We start from the raw sequence: 24,313 nt of genomic DNA on the forward strand, positions 1-24,313 counted from the left end.
TTTTTTTGCCACACCCTGTATACTTTTTGTTTTCGTGATACATGTTTCACATTTTTCCAATAAATGCTGATCTTTTCAAGAATACTGTGTACAGTTTTTGGGCTCAATCGAAGTAAAACGGACAAAGATATGGATTTCTTTTTAATGTCGCACCCCATACTGGTTCCATGCTCATGCACTCCTTCAATTTGATGCCATGGATAAAGTTTTTAATAAATCATCTCCAAAATTCGACCAAATATAGTTGAAAAGTTGTAGTTTATAATGGCATTTACAGAAACACTCTTAGGTAGAGTGTTTTCTAAAAACTAAATCGTCAAAGTTGTGCGCGTTTGCGCGGCCCAAAACAAAAGACTCAAAGATTCCGTTTTAAGTGACGAACCCGCATTTAGGGAGGCCCAACCCTCTCTCTCTCTCGCTCTCTTTCTTTAATCCTAATAATATTGTCTCTCTCTCTCTTTCTCTCCGCGTGCAGAGTGGATGCGGTGCCAAGATCGGTATCCGGCGTGCGCTACTCAACCGACCGGATGTCGTCTCGATCGGTGTGGTGTGGGACTCGGAGCGTCCACCGGCCGACCAGGTGCACGCGGTGCTGAACGCGATCGGTACGACGCTCCGGCTGTGCGACGTGTTCCAGCAGGTGTCGGACGCGCGGTGGGCCCAAACCGTCCACCACGAGCTGGTCGGTGTGGTTTCGTACTACGGCAAACACTACACCACCTTCTTCTTCCACACGAAGCTGCGCGTGTGGGTGTACTTTGATGACGCGAACGTGAAGGAGGTTGGCCCGAGCTGGGAGGGCGTGGTGGACAAGTGTGCCCGCGGGCGCTACCAGCCGCTGCTGCTGCTTTATGCGCTGCCCCAACCACAGACCCAACCGAACGGGCCACACCAGCAGCAGCAGCAACCCCAACCGCAACCATCGCCCCAGGAACTGGCGGCACTGGCACAGGCGCACCGGCGCGCCGTTACACCCAGCCCGGAGAAGGCATCGATGGGTTCGAATGTGCGGCGGGCGATCACGCCGACCCCGAACCGGGCACTGCCCATCTGCGACTACCAGAACCTGGCCGTCATCCAGAGCAAAATCTTCCCGCCACCGCAGCCCCAATCGCAGGGACCGGCAGGGGGTGGAACCAGCGGCACCACCAACCATAGCGACCACCTGGGTACCGGTACGCCGTCGGGCGACAAGGAGGGCAGCTACATTAGCCGGAAGGCGGTCCAGAGTGTACTGAACGCCCAGTACCAGAACCTGTCCGTCATCCAGGACAAGATATTCCCGGGTCCCACCGATACACACCATCAGCAGCATCACCATCAGCAGCAGCAGCAGCAGCAGCAACAACAACAACTTCTGCACCACCGCTCACTGGCTGGGGCTACCAAGCAGCAGCAGCAGCAGCAGCAGCAGCAGCAGCAGCTCCACCGGTGCCTAAGCGCCGAATCGCCGAGTGGCGCGGCACCGGGACCGACCGTCAGTGTGGTCAGCATGCCGAACGTGTCACCGAACAGTGTCAGCTCGTCGTCCCCGGACGGCCTGTCGATGCCGGACCACCTGAATCAGCCGCGTCGGCGCGATTCCGGTAACTGGAGCGGTGACCGCAACTCGGCCTCATCCTCTTCCTCCACCACGCTCGACCACCCGTACCTGTATCTGGTGGGGAAGCGGCCGGTCGGCAGCGTACCGGCTAGCCCGACGCGCACCACGAACGGGACCACGAATGGGACCGGTGGTGGACCCGCGACCCTTCCCGGGCTCGTCACCGGTGGGCATGGTGCTGGTGGCGCTGGGGGCCAAACAAACGGGGGCCAGTTTTATGACGCCGGTTACGACTCGTACTCGCTCTCGTCTACCGATTCGTTCCCCTCGAAACACCAACCGGGTGGCAGTGGTCATCACCAGCAGCAGCACCAGCAGCAGCAGCAGCACCAGCACTTGCTGCAGCAACTTTTACCACCGGCCAAGATACCGGACTCGGTGGTGCTGTCCGGGGACTGCGAGAAGCTGTGCATGGAGGCGGACCAGCTGCTCGACAAGTCGCGCCTCCTCGAGGATGCGCACGATCTCGAGACGGCCCTGGTACTGTGCAATGCCGCAGCGAGTAAGGCCCGGGCAGCGATGGACGCACCGTACAGTAACCCGCACACGATGACATTTGCCCGGATGAAGCACAATGCGTGCGTGATGCGGGCACGCTCGCTACACCGGCGCATTCTCGTCGAGAAGGGTGGTGAGATGATCAAGGAGCAGCAACAGCTACAACAGCAGCAGCAACAGCAGCAACAGCAGCAACAGCAGCAGCAGCAGCAACAGCTGACTCAGCTACATCACCACCAGCTGCAGCAGGGAACCGGCACCAGTCTGCTGATGCACCGGCGCCAGAACAGCAGGGAAAAGGTGCTGGCAGCGGCGGCAGCGGCTGCTGCTGCCGCCGGTGCGACAACAACGGCCGCCGGTACGGCGTCCGCCGCCACCAACGGCATGCTCCGGGGTTCACCGTCGAAGAACATCGAAATCTACGCCACACTGCCGAAGAAGAAGGTCACGCTGAAGCTGCTCGAGGATCGAGCGGAACAGGACGAGGTGCGCTCGCCGGAGCGCGAAAGCCGCAGCAGCCTCTTCTCGCGCTCATCCGCTAGCGGCGGTGCCGGGGTGCCGAGTGTCACCGGGACCGGCGACAAGGAGCAGGGCAAGGAGTGCCGCGAGAAGCGTAGCCGAAGTGAAGATCGGAACAAGGGGCAGGGTGGGGCACTGGGGGCGGCGGCCGCAGCGGCAGCCGATCCGGGCCTAGTCAACGCCAAGGACACGCTGCGCAAGCACAAGGAGGAAAAGGACGCGAGCGAGCGGAAAGAGAAGGAGGCAAAGTCGGGCAAGAAGCAGCACAAAATCCGCCGGAAGCTGCTGATGGGTGGATTGATACGGCGCAAGAACCGCTCGATGCCCGATCTTACCGAGGCCGCAAACGGTGCCGGTGGTGGTGGTGGTGGTGGTGCCGGCAGTGGTGCTGGTGAGGATGGCCGCGGTGGCACTGATATTGGTGGTGGTGGTGGTGGTGGTGGTGGTGGTGCGACCCTCATCATCGGTAGTGCCACCCTCGGTGGGGTGTCCAGTGGTGGAGACGGTGGTGGACCGTACGGGGTCCCCCACCGGGCATCGCTCGATGACAGTGCGGTCGGGCTGATGAGTGCGGCTAGTGCCCAGGATAGTGCCAACAGTGGTTACCTGTCCGAGGGCCACTTCGACTACCATCCGATCGCGAACGCTAACCCGACCCTGGAGCGCAGCAAGCTGATGCGCAAGAGCTTCCACGGGAGTGGCCGGTCCCTGTCGATACCGAAGATACCGCCACCACCGCCGGTTCGTCTTGGGTCGGCGCTGACCGCCCATCACACCGGTGCCAACACGGCAAGCCTGCAACAACAACAGCAACAACAGCAACACCAGTTGATGCAACAGCAGCAGCAGCAGATGTTACATTTATCGCAGCATCCACCATCCTCTCACCCGGCTATGCTGCAAGTGCAGAAGCTACCCCTGAACGGGGTCAACCTACGCCAGCTGGAGTATGCGACGGAGGCGGCGGCGGCCGTGGCGGCAACAGCAGCAACCATCAACACTGGATTGCCACCGAGCGGCATCAAGCCGTTCCACGAGGCGAACGTTTCCAACATCTCAACCATCAGCTCCAACACGAGCATGAGTGAGGACTCGTGCCAAACCATCATCACCACCTGTGCGGTGGTGCACCAGGAGCAGTCACCAGTGAAACCACCCCAGGAACAACCGCCGGCCGCCAGTGCTGCAGCACAAACAGCCAAACTGGTGCACGACACCGGCAACGGCAGCGAGGAGGTGGACTCGATCACGCGATCGTACCATCAACAAGGGCCCCCGCCACCGCCACCGCCACCGCCCCAGGTACTGGAGCTGCCACCGTACCCGAGTCCGCCCTCGACCACGTGCCATTCGCGACAGGCAAGCGAAGACTTTCCACCGCCACCGCCCGCCATCGACTTTGAGCCGCTGAACGAGCAGCTCAGCGAGATCCAGAGCTTGCAGGCTGCGGCGGCGGCGACGGCGGCGGCCAGCAACAGTGGTTACGCACAACAGAACAAACAGCTGCTCCAGCAACAGGCACGTGATCAATCATCACCCGGCATCCAGAACACGACCAGTATTTTGGCGCAGCTGCAGGCCAAGCAGCTGCAGCTGCAGCAGAAGCGACAGCAACAGCAACAGCAGCAGCAGCAGCAGCAGCAGCAGCAGCAACAGTATCTCCCCAACAACCCCATCAGCGCGAACGAGATTCTCAACGAGACAACCCGATCGGAGATCTGGTTGAAGGAGCTGCAGATGAAGCAGCTCGCCCTCAAGCACCAGCAGCAATGCCGCGAGGTGACTGTGCAGCATCAGCAGCAACAACAATCGGCCCACGAACAGCAGCACCAGCAGCAGCAGCACCAGCAGCAGCAGAACAGCCACGGTGATCAGCGTAGTGTGCGCGATCTGGCATCACGGTTCGAGCAAATCAAGCTGCCTGTTGGGCAGCCAGCACTAGCGGCGGGATCGGCGGCGTCGCTGCTCCCTTCCAACGTGCGCACCGGCATGAGCGGTTTGCTGCTGGATCAGCACCAGCAGTACCCGAAACAGCAACCGTGTGTCAGCCTGCGGACGGCAACCCCTTCACCGACCGTGCCGAACCAGAGGCAGAGCGAAAGTGTGACAGAATCGCCGACACCGCTACCACCGCCAGCTGCTGCTGGTGCTGCGACCGAGGCAGCTGGTGTGGACGAGGTAGACTGTTCGATGGTGGCGGCGGCGGCGGCGTACCGTATGCAGCTACCGAAGCCCCGTTACGATATCGCCCAGAGCCAGATCCAGGAGGAGATCCGTGAGGTCGAGATGCTGAACCAGGTCGTCCAGCAAACGCTCAACAATGGGGCACCGGGCAAAGGGGACGGTGGTGCGCAGCCGCCACCACCCGCCAAGTCAGCGCTCGGCCGGACGAAGAAGAAAAGCGTCTCGTTCTGCGATCAAGTCATCCTGGTGGCGACGGCCGACGAGGACGAGGACGATGGTTTCATCCCGAACCCGATCCTCGAGCGTGTCCTGCGAACGGCCACGGCCAACGGTGGCACCGCACCCGGTGACAACGAGCCCAACCCAACGACGAGCTGCGATTGGTTAAATGGGGGTGCGTCGGAAGTGCCACCCGGTGGTGGCCATTTGTCTGGCCAACCCCCCGGTGGTACCGGTACGTCGTCTGGTGCACACGAGCGGCTACCAACCCTCTCGACCAGCATCACGTACCATCCGATCAAGGCAGCGGCCGTACCAGCACCCGTAGCATCGCCACCGTCCTCGGTCATCGGTCATCAGTCACCGTCGGTCGGTGGTTCCGGGCCCGCCTACTCACTGGCCGCTGATATGCACAAGCAGAACCTGGAGATCCAGCGACAGCTACAGCAGCAGCAACAGCAGTACTACGGAGCGAGCAGCAGCAACAACACCAGCGAAAGCTATCAACAGCAACAGCCACAAGCGCTGCAGCAGCAAACATACTCCGTTATCCCCTTAAATGCTGCCGGTTTCAAGACACACCAGTTCTTGTCGACCTTGCCAAAGGTGCAGCAGCAGCAGCAGCAGCAGCAGCAGCAACAACAATATGCACAACAGCAGCAGCAGCAGCAGCGATTATATGGCAGTGATTCGGGTAGTGAACTCAGCTACGATGGTCGCAGTTCCGGTTCGCTAACGGTAGGTCCAACATCACCCTACATGAGTGTACCGTACCAGCACGAGCTTCATATACCTGTGCAACACCAGCAGCAGCAGCAGCAGCAGCAGGTCAACATTGGCTATCAGACTGTTTCGGCTTCGCCAACAACCATCACCACCAGCACGAGCGCTGCTGTAGTCGCGAACGGTACACCGGCACTACCACTTGGCATCCGACAAAACCTGGCCACCATGTTGCAGCAACAGCAACAGCAGCAAGGTAGCGCCGCAACCTTAATGCGCTCATCACCGAACGGTGGCATCTCAATGGCAACAGGTGGTGCAGGGGTGCAAGGTGTGTACCAGAAGCCACCACTGCCCCTCAGCAACTACCAGCAACAACAGCAGCAACAGCATCACACAGCCGCCTACAACACCTACGCGCAACAGCAACAGCAGCAGCAGCTGAGCAGCTCACCTTACCAGCGGTTACCGCTAGTGAGCGGGTACGAGATGAGCCCGTCGACGACTTCCCCGTACCACGAGCTGTCGGCCGTACATCAGCAACAGCAGCAACTCCATCCAGCCTTAGGTATCCTTCAGCAACAGCAGCAACAGCAGCAACAACAGAAGCCCCCACAAAAGAAGGTAAGCTTCGAACCTGGCACCAAGGGTGGTAGCGCTGATGGACCATCCGGTTCACCACTGCCACCGGTCACCAGCCAACAGCAGCAGCAGCAGCAGCATCATCTGCCCTCCCCCCCGATCGTGTCACTCGATGGTCAACAGCAACAGCAACAGCAGCAACCGGCGTTATCGAACATCCTCGGCCTACCACCGACCCGTGTCGTCCCGATTGCCACCTGCAATGGTAACGCGATCGTCAAACCATCGGCCAAAGCGGTCCAGTGTAATCTGTGCCGCAAGAAGCACTGCATTCTGCCGGCCATGTACTGTGCCGACTGTGAGTCGTACCTGGCGCGGTTCCAGCTCGCCGGTGCTGGACGCCGATAGAAGCGGGGAAGGTTTGGCCGCCCCCCCCCCCCCCCCCCCCCATTTTGCCGGGCCAAGATGCAAACTGCAAAGCAGCAGCGAAAGGGAGGGGGGGTTTGTTTATTTTTCTTTTATTGGCGAGTGCGTGGCGCGGCGGTCTGTGATAATTGAAACCAAGAGCTGAGCTGAGGAGATGGAGAGAGAGAGAGAAGGTTCGGGGCCGAGTGGTCAACAATGCGTGCAGCGTTAGGGTGCGCACCAACGTTCAACGTTTAGAAGTAAGATGCGCGCTGCGGAACCGAAGGCAAGTGGTGGAGCCGATTCGCTATTGACCGATGGTTAAGCATGGGTAGCATGCATCTGATGCGGTTCCATTGATCGAACACTTGCCAAGTGCTGGTGAGCGTGGGCTGCGTAGTAAAAGCAATCAATTATAGACACCCTGGGCCGATGTAGCGGTAGTCCTTGTTAGTTGAAAATGAAAATCAAATGTAAACATAAGCAATCATGGAAGCGCCGCCACAAAAGCGCGCGTGTCGAATTACGTGGTAATGCCGTAGTATTGCGCTCCACATGCAGTGCATTAAGCATTTTAGGTAAGGAGCAACGTTAGTGACAGTAGGTAACTAGTGCCGCTACATTAGACAACAAAAAAATAAAAAATAAACAAACAAACGACCGTTCATACACCGTTACGCACGGAAGTGGAAGCAGCAGCAGCTGCAGCAGCAGCAGTAGTAGGGGGTGTGCCATGTTCTGAGATGAGACGTAGGAGCAGAGGAGAATGAGAAGGGGCAGAGGGCAGCGAGGCCTCTTCCGGCTCGTCTTCTTCCTTTTCTGCTTCTGCTACTAATTTTATTAGTTTTAGTTTAATTTTTTTTAAATCCGTTCGTAGCACATAAGTTTTGAACCCTATTGCACTGGGAAACCTGTTGTCCCGGGGTGCGTACTCCATACGAGATCCATTCCACTAGAGTAAGAAGAGTTGTGCATGTGTGTGCATGTTATGCGTAACGCGTAGCATACACAATGCGCGCGCCCGCTTCATTCCCACACTTAAGCATTGATACACGTACGCTAATTAATGTTTTATTTTGTTTAACTTTTTTACCCTTCTACCTTCATCATTATTCTTTATTTTGCTCTCCCCACCCTCATTTTCTATTACTCCTCCCGCAAACCCTCCCGAAAAACTCACCTCTTTTATTGTAGGTTATCTTCGGCGTGTTACTCGCCGCCGCATCGATCAAGGAGCGATGCCCCGAAAAAAAAACACCCGGCGAGTGCGGTGCGAGTGAACTGCGCAACCCATAGAGACGTAGTAACGCATAAGAATTTTATAACGAATTTTGAAATGACAAAAAAAAACACACCCACAAACACAAAACAATCGAAAACAATGAAATTCAAGTAGAATGATTTTCTAATAAAAGTTTGAATTTATTTTCAGAAAACACAAACTGTTTTATTTACACATCTGTTGGCATCCGAAATACTTAGCCGCTCTCTGTTATCTATCACACGCGCACCAACACAGGGTTGGCGTGATGGCATTGTTTGGTTACAAATCGCATATCCCGTCTCTCATTTGTATCGTCATGTTTTCGGATTACTGCTCCCCTTGCCTCTGAATCACGACACCGATGAGGGTTTATTGCACAATTTATTTTATAAATAAACGATTTTAATTCAGTCAACGTTGAATTTCATTAATTTACTACTTAGTACTATTATAAATATCACGCGAGCGTGTGGACCGCTAATCAAAAGAGGCGGCAGCGAAAATAGCGACTCGATTGACTCTGCACCAAAAAAATAAAAACTAGGACCGGAACAAATTGGATTGCTGTCCTAGTTGAACTTTTATGTGTGGAGCACGCTAACAGATTTAACTGCTGTATATTCGCTGTCGCACGGGCACTCGGTCACACGTTCCAGACTAGGCACTCGACTCTGCTACCTTCTTCTACCTGTACATGTTATATGCCTAAATGTCAGTAAAATTAACTGAACCTAAATGAACATAAACTATGAATGAAAACCACTACAGATAACTACATACAGGATACGAGAGAATAAAACGAATTATCAGTTAGGCATCAACCACACCGGCCTGACGAGTCGAATCGAATACATTTGGTCCTTCGAACCGGATCTGTAGCAGACAGGTCGCGGTATCGATAGAAAACAGTTTGGTTGCTGCAGAAAGTCAGAAAGAAAGAATGGCAGCTTCTGATCGTACGCTTCAGTAGCCCCTGGGGAGTGATTTGGCCAACCCGTGGGTTCAAATGGATGGGAAAAGGGTGGTACACGATCAGTGAGAGCTGGTGGAGAAAAAAAAACAAGCGCGTTCATTCGACCATGCCCAGTTGGTGAAGATATGGTGACGGGAAGATGCTGAAGCGAGAGTATTTCAAGGCGTTGGTGATTTCTTACCAAAAAAAAAGAATCATTTTTGATGATTTTTTGTGAAGGAACCATTCATTTTTTTTCTTTCAAATGAATGGCATATTAAACTAAAACTTTTCAAAAATATTTGGTTCTAATTTGGGGAAGATTTGATAAAAACTTCATCCATGGCATTAAATTTAGGCAATCGATTTCGATAAGATTTGCCTGCTAGCCATAGAAAATGAAATGAAATAGGGGAATGAAAACGACTACAGATAACTGCTACAAGATACGAGAGAATAAAACCGAACTAATCAAGTAAAGCGTCAACCACCGGCCTGAAGAGTCACTATCGAATTCACTACCTCTGTCTGTCTACCTGCCTTCTGTCTTTTTTGATTCGAATTTAATTATTATTTATTTAAATTAACGTGAGCGTGCGGTCACTTGTAGGACACAGCAGGATAATAAATTATTGATTGGTTGATAATAAAAACTCCTTCATCGACAATCACTCCTCAGCTCACCGCCGTGCCGCAATTATTCGGATTGGGAGCTGTTCATGAGGCGATCCAAACGAACCTGAAGGGTACGATTGGCCGACTGCAGCTCCTCGACCAGCTCGAGCGCTTTCTGTTCCTGTTGCGATTGTCACACGGCACGGTGTTGTAGTTACACGGCGTCCGGTGTTGGCAGGGGAAGAGAAAAGAGAGAAAACAGAGTATGAGTGTAAAAAGAAAGAAAGCGGTGGGCGCCCACAATCCAAAATCCAACGTAAAATTAAAAAGCCACCGGTCAAACCAAATCGAGCATTAGTAGTAGCATTAGCTGAGCACACGTCACTCTGGTTAATCTCCGGGAGAGCGAGAGAGTTAAAAAACGATTAGAAAAAAAAAAAACATGATGTGTGATTTTTGAGTGAATTGCTTTTATGTGTTGCCAATGAGAGAAGTGTTTAGTGACGGTGTTATTAGTTGCAAGCAAGTGCCACACAAACACACGCATATTAAGGTGAATAACACGCGGCAAAGCTACAAACGTACCAGTGATGTGGATGGAACCCGCTCTTTCTTCGCTATACTCACGCAGATAGTTTATTGCTTCCCTCCCCCCGGGGGCAGTGAAGCAACGATGCCGCTAAACAGGAGCCTTGTGCCGGGGTTCCGTATTTTCTTTACTGGACCGCGATTGGACGGGAATAATTTTAATTTGCAAACTCCTACATTTTACATTTGGAGCCCATTTGGCCTTTGGGCCTCATGTTTGCGGCTACCGTATAAGCAACCCGATTGCAGGGGCACGCTTACTGGCAGTGGCACTCGTCCCAAAACTGCGTGACAATGGGCTAAGTGAACCGCCAAATTAAAAAAAAAAAACACCGCGGCAGTGACATCGGAGTTACAGGAAACGAAGAAGGAAAACGAAACGCGAATCAGAGAAGAAAAAGAAAAAAAAGGAAAAAGAAAACGATAAAGTACCCGGAAAACAATGCCCCAGGACGAAGATACTGTTGTTGCGATCCCTGAGCCCCGTATAACCCCCGCCCCCACCCCACCCCCCACCACACTAGACATCGGCGGCTTACCTCACGCAGAAGCTTCTGGCGATCGATCTCAAACTGCTCCGCGGATTTCTCCGCATAGGAGCGAGTCTCTATGAGCTGGTTGTGGAGTCGATAGTTTTCTTTCTCCTTTTGTTTGGCACAGTTTTTATAATGTTCGACGGCTTCCTTCACGTCTTCTGTAGTGGTGTGCGGTGCGAAACGAAAACATTAATACTGGGTCTCCCGGTCTGGGCCTCGCTACTTACGCCATTGCAACTCGTCATGCTGCAGCAGCTCGCCGTAGTAATCCAAGCCAAGTTGCTGCATCTTGGTTTGTAGCTCCTGGAGCTCCTGCTGGGCAGCGTCCAGCCGCTTCTCCAGCTTCTCCTTTTCTTTTGTGACCGGTATCAGAAAGTCGTCTTTATGAGTGAGTGAAGAAAAGAAATGAAAAAGAAGAAGGAGAAGAAAAAAAGAAGGGTGTAACAGAAGCGGGGAAACTTGGGTCTTTGGTGCACCCACCCAGGAAAACCTACCGAGTGTACCGGCTGTCGGTAGTCGACCATGCTCCGTGCCCACTAGTGCCCGGCATGCATCGGTACCATCATCACTCTCTAGGGTTACAATCATGTACCCCAGGCAGGACAGCAGCTCGTCACGCTCCGCCAGCTGTCCCTGAACGAGCCGCAGCTCTTCCGCAATCTTGACGTGATCGCGTTTGGTCGCATCGAGCTCCTTGCATTTTTCTCGATGCTCCCGCTGCAGCTGCGAGTGCGCTTCTTCCGACTCCGTTTGGGAGTCCTTGAGGAGCTCCACCTCGTAGATGAGCTCCTCCCGTTCGGCGCGGTAGCAGTCCCGTACCTCCTGCCGGATTCGAGGGTCAACGAGCAAAATTTTCGAGTGAAAAACATTGAAAAAAAACCACCACCACACGTACCTCCCATACCTGCAGGGCGGCGGAATAGCTCTCGTAAAGATCCGATTTTGCACCTTCAACCGCTCCAGCTAGCAGTTCGCCGCAGGTGGCGAGCTGCTCCACGGCACGCTGCATGCGGGGTGCGCTCGCGGTACCTCCTGGAGCGGCACAGGCACCACCGGCACCACCACCACGGGGCGGACGAGCACAAATCTCGGCGGCAGCCCGATCGAGGGTTTTTTCCAGCTGGTCTACTTCGAACACCCGGTCGGCGTCCCGATCCAGCTCCCGCTGCTTACATTCAACTTCCCGCATCCGGGCCTCGCGTGCCTCCGCACGCGCCTTCCGCAGTGTCGCCAAGTGCGCCTCGCCCTGGGATCGCTGTTGGAAAGTGGAAGTGGGGGGGAAAAAAAAAACCAGTTGAGTTGATTGTGACAAACAAAACACAAAAAAGGGTTCATTCAACGGTGGGATGGGAGAGGATAGCACCGTTTAAAAACCAAACAAAAACTATGGTAGAATGGTTAGTGATTGGTGGGAAATAACGTATGCAATAAATAAAAAGAGAGACAAATTTTACCGATTTTTCATGGGCAAACCGTCAATCACACTACCGACACTAAAAGTGCAGCATCAAAAGTAGTTACCGATGAGTGATCAGACAAAATTTAGAAGCTCCATCCGTCGAACTCTAATCATGATGGCGCGACAAAAGAGAAGCAACTTCATTGCGCTATTGCTCAACAATTTAAAGGGGGGGGGGCTTCGGTATTTTTCCCTGAAAGCTGATCATTTCAAGAGTGTTGTGTATTTTTTTTGTAATCAATCGACGCAAAACTGACAAAGTTATAATTTTTTTTCAAATCCGCGGCGCTAAATAAATAATAGGCGCTTGGAATCGCACCCACGATTTCACGCCTGCAAAAAATCGCAGTCGATTCCGAGCCCCGAGTCGTCTTCGACCTAGATCGATTCCGGGAATTTCTAGGGGGGAAAGTGCAGCCCAGCAGCTACCGTTCTTCTGCTTTGGTACGCTATTCGCAGCGTAGTTGTTGATTGTTTTGTTTTAGCTTACGACTTTGTTTACGTTTTCGCAGTCTACCTGCGCTGCTGGGCTTCCGTCTAGTAGAGCCATGGTCACATAATGAGGGAATTCCCCAAACAATTAAACGTCGATCGAGACCATTACAGTATAGCGAGACGCCATCGACCGCTCAGCCATCGACGCCTGGTGCCTCTCGATTCCGGGAATTGAGACTTGGAGGGGGGCAAGTTCGGCGCAGCACTGTGACTGCTTTCTTGTCTGCTTTGGTGTAGCTATTTGCCATTTGCGCTTCTTTTGCATTTGCATTTGAGTTAGCGCCTTTCCTATTTTGGCAATGGTCGTTATTGACCGTGAGAATTATGAGCTATTTGCTGTAATACCCAACAACACGCGTTGTTTTATCGAACCAAGGTCACAATGAATGAATTCCTCAGTTAAACATTGATCGTGAGATTGAAAACCAACGTTTTCAAAGTCAGTTTCGATCCAGTACCGTAAAAACTACTTGACCGATCGAATGGCCATTTTTAACACATAATCTGTACACTCTTCGCTAGGTAGCCCCGTTGAGATTTTATGAAAATTGTTGATACTTTTTTTTCAACAAATCGCCAAAAATCGTGTTATTAGCCAAAATGACAAAAAGCATCACTTTATCGACTTCAAAAGTCTGTCAAAAATCGAAAAGTAGGAATATAGGAAACAAAACTCTCCGGTGCTACCTAGATAAACCTGTAATCTTTCAAAGGAGTATCGATTTGTATATTTCTGATCACCCATCACGCAGCTACGATGGGCACCGGGAAAAAGTATCTTTTCGAAGACACGACTACCTAAATTTGATGCCATGGATAAAATTTTTATTAAATCTTCCCCCAAAATGGCACTAAATATTCTTCAAAAGTTGCAGTTTAATATGCCAGTCATTCGAAAGAACATAGTTGAATGGTTACGTCACAAAAAAATCGTCAAAAATGATCCCTGTTTTTTGGGCAGAAATTAGACGAAAAGGAGCAGGCTACCGAACTGATTGCGAACCCTCTCTCTACATCTTCCTGCTACTGTCCATCGATAATTTCTGGCCTAACATTCAACGCAGGATGTATTGTAACAATTTTATAAGCAAACAACGGAGAAGGAATTGATAGAAAAGGCACAGAAAGAGTTAAAAAAAAACATGTACCAATGTCGAAATTAGCGTGTAACTTCCCGAATCCTGCTCGGAATGGCGTCAAATTTTTGCGCAAATAAACTGATAAACTCCCTTCCCACATGTAATTTACAGAACTCAATTATCTGTGATAGTTTATGTTTTTATCACCATTCAAATGTTGTCTCTGTTTTTTTTTCTCTAATGCATACGTTATGTATGGATGCATCAACTGCACTGCGAGACCGATCGATTTTAAAAAAGAGGTGGGGAAAATTAAAGGGTGATCAAGAGAGAGAGAGAGAGAGAGAGAGAGAGAGAGAGAGCGAAAGAGAGAAAGCGCCAGTTGGACGCCCCTGCAGAGATGCAGAGATGGCGCTTCGTGCTGAAGCTTCAGCATTAGGCAGCCAGCCAGCCAGTCCCCCCCCCCCCCCCCCCCGACTTTCATGCGCCGCGCCATCCGGGAATGCGCTCCTCCCCCCACGACACGACACAAGCGTAAGATAAGTAGTTCACGTTCGCGCACTCGCGACACACCAAGGATTCCAAGAGAACATGCGGGGGGGGGGGGTGGGGGGGGATGCACTCGAGGTTCACCAATGGGGAGAAGATGCTGATTACGACAGAGAGAGAGGGAGCCGTAAAATCGGTATTGCCCTACCCTAACCAAGGTCTGGAACGAGCCTGGCGCCGACTTTTCCACGATGAGTCAACGTCACGCACGTCACAACACACACACTCACGCACGCACAAAGCGGTACTTCCAAAGCGGGTACCGCAGAGACCGCAGAGACCGCACCTTCCTCTCAGCTTTAGCGAGCGCTGAATGACCGACGGAGTGACACGCCAGCGACAAACAGCGCGCAGTGTGTTACGCAATAGACGGGAACGCACGCCACGCCGAGAACCAGGCAAAGGGCACACACACAAACACGACGACAACACACGATCTCCCGTGCCCAAGATCTTTTTCTCTTGGCCGCTCGTGTACAGAGACTAGGATTTTACGAACGAACGCGCGAACGAACGAACGCAGGCGCGCGCGCGCGTTAACTGAACTGGCCCGCCACGGTTTTGCGGGGCTGCGCTGGGTGCGCCCGGTACTGGTGTATGCGTGCATTGCATTTGTTATCTGATAGTGACTGCTGCTTGACGATGATGATGATTGGTGAGAGGTGAGAGCGCGCGCGCGCATCACTAAACGCAAAAACAACGCTGCGCACTGATGCATCAGCAGCATTCCGAGCGGTGCCGGTGGTAAACCGATCGCCATCACCCCCGGGGCCGCGTGCCATTCTATCCGATGTCCCGGATCTCCGGATGATCTGATCCGATCTGCGGGGGGGGGGGGGGGAGGAGGGGGGTGCGCTCAACAGCACGGAACGGCCCGCGCGCTTTCCAACTCGCGTGTTTTTCTTCTTTTTTTTTTGCGCTGCACTGCGCACGAACGAAACAAAAACGCGTGGAAGGGGGAGGGGGGGGGGGGCGCCACTCCAGTTTGCCGTGCTCGGCTTGCGGCTCGGAAGGAAGTGAAACACTAGAAAGCACTAGGAAAGGGGGGGAAACTACAGGGGTGGGAGACAAGGTGACTACTACTACTTACATTGTGCCAGGTACCACCCTTCACCGCTAGCCCACTCGGTTGGACGGATTCGGCACGCTCGAGACAATCGCTCAGCGACGGTGGACCGGCGAGTGGATTGCGGGTGGCCAAGCGGCCAACCACCGGTCCGCACCCCGCCTGTTCCAGCTCCTTCTTGATCTGCACCATCTCTTGCGGGCGCCGGCTTGATCGCTGCGCGGACAGGTCCTGGGTGTGTGTGTCCTGGGGCAAACGTTGTAACACACACATGTGCACACGACGCACGGCTACCCACGCCCGGTTTCGTTTTGGTGGACGACTGCAAGCGACTGACTGGACGGAGCGTTCCCGGTGGCCACGTCCGATCGGGCGCAGAATTGGCTGCCTTCTGCCGGTGCTTCTGCTGTGCGCTTCCCCTTCTCAGGAGGATGTGCAGCGCAATGCAGCCCAGAGCAGAGGAGTCAGTCAGAAAGACAGACAGACAGTGGGACAGTGCGTGCGAGAGAAGAGGAGAGCGCATCGTGCGTGCGTATTTTTGGACACTCGGATCCGATCCGTGTGCCCCAGAGAGACGGAGAGAGAGAGAGAGAGAGAGAGAGTGAAAGGGCAGTATGCAAGAGAGAGAATTGTGGCGCTGAGGACTTCCGGACGCGTCGCGACCCCGTACGCCGTCGCCTATAAAAAAAAAACATGAGCATATTTTCATTGCTCTGCCTTTTTTCTAACACCAGTATGGCATTAGTACCCCCCCCCCCCCCCCCACCCACCCCCCTCCTCCCCGTTTGTGTGTCCGCTGTAGACTCATATCTATCTAACAGATGTAGAAAGTGCAAAAGATGTCTGATTCTGAAAAAGAAAAGGTTCTCAAAGGCGTCGAGGTGTCGAGTTTGCTTTGCGGGAAAAAAAATTCCACAAAGAAATAGTAGCAGCTCTCGGCTGTAATCATACGATTGTCTACAGGACTTAAACGTTCTGCTCACAATGGGGGCAAGGCCCAGGAACCGCCAGGTAGTGGTCGGCAGCAGATCCGAGCGCACTGCAAAAAGGTTTGTAAGATCGGTGAGAGCAAAAGGTTATGCGAAATCCAATCGGAGCTCCACAGGGAAATGTGCAAAACGGGGCGAACATCTCAAGATCCTTCATGCATCGGTTGGTCAAACATGACCGAGAAGCATCTACTGGAACATAGTTAAGCGACATTAAAGGGCCGCGGGGGGTTTCGGTAATTTCTGGCCAAAACAAGGATCACTTTTGGAGGATTTTTTTTCTGATGTAGCCATTCAATTTTATTTTTTCAAGTAAATAGTATATAAAACTGCAACTTTTGAAGAATATTTTGTGCTATTTTGGGGAAGATTGATTGAAAACTTCATCCATGGCATCAAATTCGTGAAGGTGTCTCTGCGAGAAGGTACTATTTGCGGTGCCCATCGTAGCTGCGTGATGGGTTGTCAGAGAAATACAAATCGCTACTCGTTTGAAAGATTATGAGTTTATCTAGGTAACCTCGTCAAGTTTTTGTTGATATTTCAATTTTTCGATTTTTGGCAGATAGTTAAAGTTAAAAAAGTGATGCTTTTTACGATTTTGCCTAGAAACCACGATTTTTGGCGATTTTGCCTAAAAACATCGATGCATTTGTGGTCAGTTTCGAAGACGAAGAAACTGGTCGTCGTGCTCTCTAATGAGACACTTTTCACGATTGATCGAACAATGAATTCCTGAACGAATAGCGGCTCATATCGCCCCTAAATACTAAGGATGTTCCAGAGAGCATAAAATTAAAGTTCACCTCCGAGCACACTGCTAGAATATTTATGATTGAAGCAGTTGTCTCAAATGGTTTTAAAAATGCTTCCAGTTTTAAGAACATCACATGTTAAAATCCACTAATTTTTGTTTACTTTTGATAAGCAATGAAATATAGAGCCAAAAGAAATGTTTTTAAAAACAGTAGCAAACCTACAAAAAATTGCATCAGACTTTTTTCAATTGATCATTCATCATTGATCATCAGAGCAATTGCATCAGAGGATCATCGTCTCATGCGTCTCCATTGCCTCTATTGACGCAGCATTTGCAGCAAACATGTTCGATGTTCGACAGTTGCAAACAACAGCAGAAAAACCAATGAAAAACAGGCTCAGAATCGAATCGACTGCACAAATTGCAGCAGAGAGTGTGGAAGGGTGGACGGCGAGAATGTTTCCATGTCCGCCCGTCGGGGTCGTCGATCGACCCGGGCCCTCGGACCGAGGATTAATGTATCGCCCGGGGCCATTGATGCCGCCAGCTGTCTCACCGAAGCGCAGGGCGCCCTCCCCCCTCCACCCCCCTCAGTCTGGTCGGAAATAGATCCTCGTGGCACAATGAACCGAACGGAACGGGGGGTTGCGGGGGGAATGCGTCGCGCCCTACGCGGTGGAGTCTAAAATTAGTCCTACTCGCTGGAGCCGCGCAAACTGCCGGGCCACGGCCCTTGGCAACAGTGCGCGCGTCCACGCAGAAAGCGATGAGCGAAGCCGAAGGGGGGGGGGGGGGGGGGGTGGAAGGAGAGGAAAAAGGGGACGACAGGGAACCGCCGACATTTCCGCACGACTTCCAACGCCACTCCGGTGACTGAACTGTGCGTTGAATGACGTTGATTCCATTGATCATCGAGTATCACTTCGAGTCACGTCGCTTCGACAACGCGGAGGGGGCACGGGACCGTCACTACCGGATGTACAGGAACGGGGGAAGGGAGGTGCCAGATCTGGGTCAGATCTGGGTGATCTGCGGCCTTGGCGGGAAAGGGAAAGCGGACGATCCGGAAAATGAAGGTGATAAAAATGAGCCAATTTTTTCTATCATACAACAATGAAATCCGGCGGGGGTGGGTTGAGGGTGGCTGTGTTTTTGGTTCATCAGAAAAATACTAATCGATACTCGTTTGAAAGATTATAAGTTTATCCAGGAAGTCCCGAAGAGTTTTTCCTATTTTTCGATTTTTGGCAGAATTTTTAATGTTGATGAAGTGATGGTTTTTGTTATTTTGCCTACAAACACGATTTTTGACGATTTGTTTTAAAAAAAAAGTATCAACGATTTTCATGAAATCTCGACGGGGTTACCTGGCAAACAGTACACAGATTATGTGTTAAAAATCTGACATCAATCGGTTCAATAGTTTCCACGGTACGATGGGAACAGACACAAAGTAGCGAGCTGCATGGAGCCTTTGTATGAAACGCGGATTTTCAAAAATCTGTAACTTGATCAGTTTTGCTTCGATTTAGCCAAAACTTTTGCACAATATTTTTGAAGGGATTTTCCGGGAAAAAAATGTGTCAATATATGTGTCGCAACAAAATATTAATACCGAGCCCCCCCCCCCCCCCCTTAAAGAAATATTTAAAGTAAGGTACGATTTGAATATCGCCGCAAAACCGATAAGGAAGTGGTTCTTCTCTCGGAAAATGCTCGCCCTCACCCATTTGCAGCGTTGAAGCCTCTTCCCTAAAGACATGATCTATCACCCTGTTGTTTTCATGTGTTTGGCGCTCTCAAGCAATTTTCGAAGGCAAGCGATTAAACAGTGATGCCGAGGTTGAAACCTCAGTTGCGGCTCTACATCCTTCTGCGCGGAAGGAATTAAAAGGCTTCGCCTACCCGCCTGGGTTTAAGCTTATGTTGAACGTGTTACGATACTAAATAATAAATAAAACTGTTTTAAAAGGCATACAAGCGACGATTTTGTCGTTAAAGACACCGATCCAACCGTTCTGTTCCTTAATAAAACGGTCACAATGGGATAACTGACTTAATAAACCTTTTTCCAACATCCGCTAACGCATGGCTGCAGCATGATGCAAACCGGTGCATCGGTGTTATTCCTCCCGCTGTGTACATCAGACATTGTTCTCTCAGAATACGACTTGTTTGGTTGTTGAAAAACTTGTTTGGAAGCACAGCACCTTCTTCTATGTGAAAGTATCGAATAAAATCGGGTGCTCTTGCCTAAAATGCTTCAAAAGATGAGGAGTTCTTTCGACATGGAAGTCGAAAATTCCACCTACGCTTTTCTAACATTTCCTTTTCGGGATCTTTGCAAAACTGTGCTATCGTAAGGCAAATAATCCACGCGCTCTGACACGCTTGACACACCAGAATGGGGTACAGAATGCTTTTTGGCGCCGCTACCGATCGGCGCTAAGCCATAAAGACGATTCTCCGTCATCTGCATCATCCCGTAGACGATGCAGTAGCATCTGTGGTAAGGGTGTGTTCGGTGACACGACATCCCACTTCTTGCTTCTACGATGTCACGAGACAGACATCCACTATGAGCCACTTCCCGGAAGTTTGCTGCAGGAAATACCGGCTCAGCCACAGGCGCAAAAGGGAGAGAGGAGAGAGAGAGAGAGAGAGCCCCAGCTGGTAGTGCTGGTTGTCAATCAATCAATCGTGCGTGACGTAGCGTGAACGTGAACGTGATATCTTCTTCCTTCAGTCACAAACTGCCCGACACCCCGGGTTCTTCCCCTGCTCGGTGCGTGCTCCCCTTTCCTTTGTGTTGGTCTGCCTGTTTGCGCCGAACGTATTGATTCGCGCGGGCTGGCAGAGTCGACTGGAATAGAGTGATCACCGATGGGACAAGAAGAGATCGATGTTTTACAAAACCAACTACCTCTTCCTCTTCTTCTTGCCGCCTTGCGCACCATGTTTGGCCACGTGTGTTGGCCGGCGGGCCCGAGAGGTTGCTTTCTTCTCGAGACATTTTCTTTATTTATCAAACCGCGTGCGCGCCCCCCCCCCCCCCCCCCCCCCAGAGGGCGTAAGGGGAGGTGAGAAGGTTATGCGAGCCCGGACCGGACCCCGAACTCGATTCTTTCGGGACAAATTTAGAGTGCGAGCAGGGAGCGAGGGTGAGGCTCACTGACAAGCAACACAAATAAGCAGCGCCACACTGGAGAGACAGCGGAGGCCGGTAGCACATCATCCCTCAAACACTGCGATGCAACAGCTTCCCCAGCAAGATGCAATTAATCTTAATGGTGCGCTGCTTTACGCAGCATTGCAGCGATCGGAATCGGAAATCGGTACTGCACGCATGCACATGCATTCAAGCGACAAGGGGGGGGGAGAAAGGGGGGAGGAGTGTCAAGAGATCCATTTCCGTACCATCGACACGCCATCATGTACCGTTGGTGCAGTGTGCCACGTGGAAACGGAACGTGTTTACTTAATTGAAAGAGTGATCTGAATTTGGGTTTTATTTTACAAAAAAAAAATTGAAATAAATTCATGTAACAAACAATTTACGATCAAAGCCTCCTCAAATATCAGATAGGAATCAAGCTAGCGCATCTGCATTTGTCGAGAATATTCGTGCACAGGACCATCAAACGATTCGTACCCGGTCTGTCGCAAAGTAAACAGGACTGTTTCTCAATTTCTGGCGGCGACACAATGTAATGTGGTTATTTTTGTTTGAAAGGTACATCCTTTAACGACTTGCAGTCAAAACTTCATGTCATTCGGTCCACTGAAAGCAAAGTTATTGCATTTAAAGTGACAGTAATATCAAGTTATGCCTTTAAACTCGGTAAAACGTTTACCGAATTGATGCAACAATTGTGTGGTGATGATGGTCTATCCTGTGATGTCCCGTAATCACTTTATTTGGTACCATGTGACTCTTACCTATTTTGGCACACTTCATTTGCTAATGCAAGGAAAACGTTACGCTAACATTTTGGCCATTCAGATGGCTTGTACCGACCACCGAAAACATACTATCACTTTAAGTGCAATAACATTGTTTCCAGTGAACCAAATGACATGAAAGTTTGACTGAAAGTCGTTAAAGGATGTACCTTTTGAACAAAAATAACCACATTAATGTGGTGCCGCCAGAAATTTTGCTATCGAACAAGTTCTGTTAACTTTGCGCTAATGCTACGTTTGTCGCCACATGTTGTCGCATGTTGAAACATAAAAACCGAGGAAAACGGACGGACTGTACGCACTCGAGCGATAATAAACGACGGTGGAGAAGTGCAATCGACGGAATCAGACACGCTCGGCAAGATATGAAAACGAGTGTCACCCCTGCATGTAAAGATAATGATAAAAAAGGACCATGAATATTGTCCTTGCAAGAAGCGGAGATGTGACAAAAAATGTGGCCGAAATGTGGCGGGTTGCCAGAGCTCGGATGCTGCTGAAAACGCGGACGCTGCTCACAACATTTCATTTTTTTTGTTTGCAGAGGAATAATTGTGCACTTTGTAGGTATCTTTGAATAAGAAAAATGTTCTCGGGGCTCGTTAAAATTCATTTAACAAAGATATGGGTTGAAATGTCGAACGAAATCGTCCGTGCCCCCGCGTCTCATGGTTTCCAAAAGCGATTTCGGGCCGTAACCAAACACAAAGGCGAAAGATTTAAATAGCACTAGTTAAATAGTAAGTTTACTGTCAGTGTAAAATGTTACTAAAACACATAACAGCGCGAAACTTCGACCTACTAAGGTAATCTAACGCCAAACCCGGTACTACATTTCTGCTCACTCGCCAAGCCCACGATGCACCTTTAAAAACAAACAACAAAAATAAACACTAAAACCGGAACACGTAGCTGAACCATGCAGGAATAGAATTGCGGACTTGCTAGAACCCTGCGGGGGGGGGGGGGGGGGGGGCGGGGGAAGGAGTAAGAAGAGTAAATCACCAACAGCGCAATCCCATTTTCCTACAAACACCGACAGAACCAGCTCCGGGCGTGTAGTGGTGTGTGGGGATGTGATGTGTGCGCAGAACCGGGAAAAGCGCGCGAAGATAAATAAAAAACAGGGTTCGAGCTAGGTGCGTTCGATTATCTGCTCGGATCAGTGGCTGTGTATCTTGCTGTGGGAAAGGAAAAATGTGTTTTAAATTTAAAAGAAAGGAAGAAAAAAAAAACAATAAAACAAGCGCAGTGTGTTTGCAGCAGCAGACCGCGTGTTCATACGGGGGACCACGACACTACGATACGATCGTAATTAATCCATTCAACGACCCCTCAACCCTCAACAGCATATCAACAACAATAAAAACCGTGGAACAAATAGATGCCAATATTAGATGCTTTTTTTTTTGGTGGCACCAGGAGGTCTGTTGGAGGGGGGGAGGGGGGCGTGTAAAGCTGTAAAAGTGTCTCTTTTACGATCGGAACCGTGTCATGATCGGTGGTTCGTGCCATGCCGGAACTGCTGCTCTAATCAGCGGAAGCAGCTGCGGAGCTCGAAGTGATCTCACTGCGATCGGGGTAAGGGTGAGCAGTGTCACGCGAGCGTCCCAAATTCTAATCCCACAAAGCCACGGAATAAAGCACCAAGTGCACCCAAGTGCTCAGAATGCAATCGAAACAAAGAATCCATCCATCCAAAAGGATCCATCAGGAAGTGAGGGGGATCAAAGAGCAGCGGAAGATGTGAAGTAACCGAGACTTACCAGCTCATCCAGAGCATCGTCCTCCGTACAATGTGTACGGCGACATCCGCTGTTATCCGCCATCGTAAGCTGCTTGTTTTCTTGTCTGCTGTCTGTCTGATTCTCTACTTGTTGCTGCTGCTGCTGCTGCTGCTGCTGTTGATTGCTTGGTGGATTGTGGTTCTACCGTGTAATCGGTGGGAGGAGTGGGGGGAAGGGGGTAGAACAAGAACATATTAGCAACAGTGTATTGGAAATTGGTGAATCTATTTAAATAATGACCATGGTATGCGTTACAACGGGTTAAGCAAAGAGGGAGAGAGAAAAAGAATACCGGGGGATTCATGCGCATGGTGAAAAAAAAGCTAGAGAAATAGAAAAAGTGCGGTGAATATGCGATGTGCGAGAGTGAATGTTGAATGTTACAAATTTTGGTTAGAGGACACACACACACACAACAGCACAGCACAGCGCAAAGCGTTAACAGCGAGCGTGATACGGAAAAGCCAGGCGACGGAAGGATACCGGTGCCGGAGCAATCGAAGCAATCGAAGCGATCGCAGCAACCTGCTCCGTCACGCGCATAATACATACGTTTCGCTTTCGCCGGTGACCCATTAGAGATGCCTACAGTGGAGTGGAGTGGAGTGGCGATTGCTGGTATTCTCTCTGCGTCCGAGAAGGATGGAAGGGCAGGGAATGCCGCCCGGGTAAAGGTCGGAAGTCGGAAGAGATCGTCGTGCGCGCACCCGGCGTTTAGCGATTGGCGTTTGGCGGTGCGATATGCGTGGTCGCGACCAGCCGGTCACACGGCGCACATATTCCCACAAATAGGCACCAACACACACACACACACCGAGGCACAGGACACAGGCACGCACGGACGCGAACGCAAAGGGAAAAAGAAGTTGCCAAGAAAATACCGGAAAAATGGCGAAAAATGGCCGCAAACACGCGGTACGAAGGAAGAAGGGGAAAATATGTTATGCACACTAATCTATGGTATGCTAGCCGGTCGGCCATCTTGCAAGGTTCGCGCACCTTCGGGCCATGCTGTGCGCCGGGTTTTTCTTTTTTCTTCGTACAACTATAATGCCCGAAATAATGTATAGGCCCTACTTACCGTGCACGCTGCCGTTGAAACAACACACAAATCTCTATCACGAAACACACAATTAATCTATTTTTAACCGCGCTAGGATTCCGTGCAACCTTTTTGCCGTTTTCGGGCGCCGCCGCTTACTTGGGTGCGATTGCGTGCCGAACAGCGAAACTCTACACGGCGAGTTTTGGCGAGTGCGCCACGAACATCGACTCCTGGATCCTCTCGCTCGATGTTTGGCAGGACGTCGAGCGGGTGTGCTGCTCGCAGTTCTATGTTTTCTTAGGGCCACGCAGTTTAACAGCGTAAATGAAGCTATATTACGAAGGGGCGGGAACGCGGGGGTGAATTACAACATTAAAATTTTGATTATAATTTTTTGGAAGTGTTGGAAAAATAACAGAGATAAGGATTAAGC

General features: G+C 51.1%; 3 protein-coding genes across 10 annotated transcripts in view; 1 reads left to right on the plus strand and 2 right to left on the minus strand.

The window, feature by feature from the left end:
* The window catches only part of LOC126571518 (uncharacterized), a 63,178-nt gene extending 53,956 nt beyond the window's left edge, over nucleotides 1–9,222 (plus strand). For all 4 annotated transcript variants that reach the window (XM_050230107.1, XM_050230116.1, XM_050230099.1 and 1 more), the window contains one exon: nucleotides 476–9,222. In XM_050230107.1, the coding sequence (XP_050086064.1) occupies nucleotides 476–6,736 (6,261 nt within the window). In that variant the 3' untranslated portion in view covers nucleotides 6,737–9,222. The remainder of the gene's footprint in view (nucleotides 1–475) is intronic.
* LOC126571538 (leucine-rich repeat flightless-interacting protein 2-like) lies at nucleotides 8,577–15,680 on the minus strand. Of its 5 annotated transcripts, none has more exons than XM_050230139.1 (7): nucleotides 15,361–15,680; nucleotides 11,584–11,943; nucleotides 11,183–11,510; nucleotides 10,916–11,068; nucleotides 10,692–10,846; nucleotides 10,192–10,451; nucleotides 8,577–9,745 (listed from the first exon to the last, which is right to left on the minus strand). In XM_050230139.1, exons 1-6 carry the CDS (start codon nucleotides 15,607–15,609, stop codon nucleotides 10,410–10,412), a joined length of 1,287 nt encoding a protein of 428 aa, XP_050086096.1. In that variant the 5' UTR covers nucleotides 15,610–15,680; the 3' UTR covers nucleotides 8,577–9,745; nucleotides 10,192–10,409. The 5 variants fall into 5 exon arrangements, with proteins under 5 accessions (XP_050086096.1, XP_050086087.1, XP_050086106.1 ...); XM_050230130.1 differs by having other exon boundaries at nucleotides 10,150–10,451; XM_050230149.1 differs by having other exon boundaries at nucleotides 10,150–10,451; nucleotides 11,593–11,943; nucleotides 15,361–15,675.
* Nucleotides 15,681–21,992: 6,312 nt separating this feature from the next.
* LOC126573850 (uncharacterized) lies at nucleotides 21,993–23,776 on the minus strand. Its single transcript, XM_050233767.1, has 4 exons — nucleotides 23,388–23,776; nucleotides 22,815–22,976; nucleotides 22,079–22,229; nucleotides 21,993–22,000 (listed from the first exon to the last, which is right to left on the minus strand). Exons 1-4 carry the CDS (start codon nucleotides 23,409–23,411, stop codon nucleotides 21,993–21,995), a joined length of 345 nt encoding a protein of 114 aa, XP_050089724.1. The 5' UTR covers nucleotides 23,412–23,776.
* Nucleotides 23,777–24,313: the final 537 nt, after the last annotated feature.

The sequence above is a fragment of the Anopheles aquasalis genome, chromosome X (assembly GCF_943734665.1).
Source record: "Anopheles aquasalis chromosome X, idAnoAquaMG_Q_19, whole genome shotgun sequence".
Classification (NCBI taxonomy): domain Eukaryota; kingdom Metazoa; phylum Arthropoda; class Insecta; order Diptera; family Culicidae; genus Anopheles; species Anopheles aquasalis.

What these genes read in the sequence shown, in the direction of transcription:
- LOC126571538 (XM_050230139.1), bottom strand. Translation starts at nt 15,609, where the DNA reads ATGTGTGTGTTACAACGTTTGCCCCAGGACACACACACCCAGGACCTG. An exon ending in CCGCCCTGCAGGTATGGGAG is followed by an intron (nt 11,511 to 11,583) that starts GTACGTGTGGTG and finishes CGAATCCGGCAG; the next exon opens with GAGGTACGGGACTGCTACCG. An exon ending in GCATGACGAGTTGCAATGGC is followed by an intron (nt 10,847 to 10,915) that starts GTAAGTAGCGAG and finishes ACACCACTACAG; the next exon opens with AAGACGTGAAGGAAGCCGTC.
- LOC126573850 (XM_050233767.1), bottom strand. Translation starts at nt 23,411, where the DNA reads ATGGGTCACCGGCGAAAGCGAAAC. An exon ending in GTCACCGGCGAAAGCGAAAC is followed by an intron (nt 22,977 to 23,387) that starts GTATGTATTATG and finishes ATTACACGGTAG; the next exon opens with AACCACAATCCACCAAGCAA. An exon ending in ACGATGCTCTGGATGAGCTG is followed by an intron (nt 22,230 to 22,814) that starts GTAAGTCTCGGT and finishes CCTTTCCCACAG; the next exon opens with CAAGATACACAGCCACTGAT.